General features: G+C 33.8%; 1 protein-coding gene across 2 annotated transcripts; it reads right to left on the bottom strand.

Moving 5' to 3' along the window:
- Positions 1–307: 307 nt before the first annotated feature.
- LOC112457689 (putative uncharacterized protein DDB_G0272516) lies at positions 308–2,636 on the bottom strand. Of its 2 annotated transcripts, XM_025020873.1 has the most exons (4): positions 2,409–2,636; positions 1,524–1,718; positions 540–782; positions 308–474 (listed from the first exon to the last, which is right to left on the bottom strand). In XM_025020873.1, exons 2-4 carry the CDS (start codon positions 1,629–1,631, stop codon positions 463–465), a joined length of 363 nt encoding a protein of 120 aa, XP_024876641.1. In that variant the 5' UTR covers positions 1,632–1,718; positions 2,409–2,636; the 3' UTR covers positions 308–462. The 2 variants fall into 2 exon arrangements, with proteins under 2 accessions (XP_024876641.1, XP_024876640.1); XM_025020872.1 differs by having other exon boundaries at positions 308–782.
- Positions 2,637–2,877: the final 241 nt, after the last annotated feature.

The following is a 2,877-nucleotide window of genomic DNA, read 5'->3' as shown; positions in this document are numbered from 1 at the left end:
AGCTCTTGAGATTAGCTACAAGAATATGTATTGAAAAATAGGAGTTTCCATTTAAAAAATTAAGGGTAACCTTCACGTGATCTTCAAACGCCTATCCAAGGTCAAACTAATGACACCATCTTATGTGTCCCTCGAAACCGTACAACTTTTGTCAGAATCATTTTTGCTGAAAATGCTTCGTTGAAGAATTATCGAGGTGCGTTTTTTTAAATAGGACACCCTGTATATATATGTATAAAATAATTGTAATGTAATTTTAGTACAACTCAGTTTGGAAATAAGAATTTTGTACAAGTGTTTGCTCCTATTATTTTATTATTGTAATTGTAAAATGTTTTAGAGAAATTACAATCAGGCGCAGCAATTTTTATACATGCTTTCCGATCTTATTTTGTGAAGCAAAAATCTTTACACATGGTTCCCGATCTTGTTCCGGGAAGCTTGTCAAACGTTTAAACTTCATCATCTTCGTCGCTAAAATCAAATAAATCTTCTCTGTTTTTGTTTGAGTTGCTATTAAAGTTAAAGTTACTATTCACATTTTGATTGTGTGCTTTGGATAGAGGCGGATCGACATCGAAGGAACGTCTATGATGCCGATTGGTATTGGTGTTAATGTTTGAGTTTACGTTCTCATTAACATTAGCGTTTCCGTTCTCGTTGTGATTCTTGCTCTTCCTTCTTCCATGCTTGTGCTTTTTCGGCATTGAGAATTGTTGAATATCATTGTAAAGATCCAATGCCCTTCGAAGAATTACGGAATTTTCTTCATTCGATTTTGTCTGCAATGCAATTAAAATTTAAATTTGTTAATTTTTAAAATAACTGGAATAACAGCGACAAATCTGCATGAAAATTAATAATACTTAAACTACATGTTCCAATCACCATAAGAAAATTGCTGTTATAGAATAATTTTGTCAATACATATACAAATAAAAATAATTATTTTTAAATAATTTCATAAAGGGGGTAGCGAACAAAGCTCGTTCTTAGTGCTTATAATTATATATTACAAGCGACGAATATACATATATATTTCAATTTAAAATTGCGAGCCGATAAATGTCGGACTAAAACACAGTTATCGCCGGAACATTAAAAACCCTTCCATCCCCGGAATTAAATCGACGCGATTTAATCCTCTTCTAATTATCTGAAAACTGTAAAGAAATTATTGCAAAAAATATTACCCCAGCCAGAATATTTTTCGCAATAATTTCTTTACAGTTTTTAGATAATTAAATCGAGTCGATTTAATTCTAGAAAGGGAAGGGTTTTTAATGTTCCAACGATAACTGTGTTTCAGTCCGACATTTATCGGCTTGCAGTTTTAAATTGGAATATATATGTATATTCGTCGTTTTGTTCGCTAGTTCCTTTATGAAATTATTTATATTATGCGAACCTACAAACTAATTATTTTTAAATTATATCATGAGAAAAGAAATCATATTCTATTTGCTGTAAAAATGAGATCTAATATTTGTATTATTTGTCATGTTTTTTTATTCCATTAATACCTCATTGCTTTCGTTACTAGATGGCTGATGTTCTGAAAACAGGCTGAATAGCTTCTCGGCCGGCACAATACAGTTCAACGCATTTCGTTCGGCTTGCTTTACAAGCATGCTCTCGAGGCGTTGCAAGGATGTTAAAATGGGCCCTAAGTAGTGGGACTTCCTCGCGTCAGCATATTGCGATAATAGAGCCAAGAGCTGACAAAAATAAAAGGTTAACATTAAATTAGACTGCACACGACATACTTTATAAGGAACGTTTTGCCTTTAAAATGGATTTAGGAAAGATGTAGCGGAGAACGTGACTACTCTGTTAAATATTAAAGAATGAAATTTAAACCAATACCTTGAGATAGATAACATTTTGTTATTTTTAACTATCATTTTTAACTACCATAAAATTTATTATTTTAAAACAAAATAGTATTATTTTAACTCCATTAATTTAGTCAAATTAACATTGTTTTAGTTAAATTAATGACATATTGAATAGGAGCAGTGGCGACCTATAGGAATGGTTAAAAATTAATTTGACCCTATAAATTTATCACGTATGTGTAAAGAAAATTTAGATTGTGTTACAATCTAAATTTTTTTCACACAAAGGGGAGACGCCGTCACCGGGGCGGAGTCGTCATTTTAATTATCTTGAAATCTGTATGTTGTGTGAACTCGTCATTAATACTGTAAACGCGGCTTATGGTGCCCACGTGACCAACAGAATTTAGTGAGGTTATGTGCCATGTTATGATTCTTATCGAGGCAAATGTGTTTTCGGAGACTAAAAGTTTTTGCGCGTCGAAAATGTGTAATATTTTTAATATTATTGTGTCTCCGAATCTCAAAGTAAGTGATTCTGGTAATTAATATACAGTTTAGGGGCCTCACCTCAAATCTCGATGAAATTATGCTCAATCGACGCTTTTTTGCACGAAACGAAAGAATCTGGCAAAAAAAGCTCTGTCCCGCGACGCGAGATATTAAACGTTAAGTTGACAGAAATTAGGTTATGATTCCTGTCATACCGACGCCATGTAGCAACACTGAACATGTCTTGCGGCCTATTGGCCGGTATTCATAGTCGGTTCTTATTTTAAGACCGTCTTAATAAGTAATGTCTTAATATGCTAATACGGCTCTGTGATTGGTTAATGACATTTTAAGATCGTACTTAAGACGGTCTTAAATATAAGATTCGACTATGAATACCAGCCATATAGCATGCTCAGTGGCCGCACGCGCATGCTCAGAGGCCACACGCGCATGCAAAACTGCGCCAATTTTAAATATGATGACTAGTCAATCATGCGAAATAATCAAGCGTCTTCATTCAAGCAGTTAGGTTTCACGCTGGGAG

Source organism: Temnothorax curvispinosus, unplaced genomic scaffold, assembly GCF_003070985.1.
Source record: "Temnothorax curvispinosus isolate PA1 unplaced genomic scaffold, ASM307098v1 QBEX01008131.1, whole genome shotgun sequence".
NCBI lineage: Eukaryota > Metazoa > Arthropoda > Insecta > Hymenoptera > Formicidae > Temnothorax > Temnothorax curvispinosus.
The sequence above is the reverse complement of the archived record's forward strand: the minus strand, read 5'-3'. Positions and strand labels throughout refer to the sequence as shown.

Bases quoted from the DNA above. Each gene is read 5' to 3' on its own strand.
- LOC112457689 (XM_025020872.1), bottom strand. From the start codon at position 1,631: ATGCTTGTAAAGCAAGCCGAACGAAATGCGTTGAACTGTATTGTGCCG. The intron at 783-1,523 runs GTATTAATGGAA...ATTGCATTGCAG, and splicing joins CTAGTAACGAAAGCAATGAG to ACAAAATCGAATGAAGAAAA.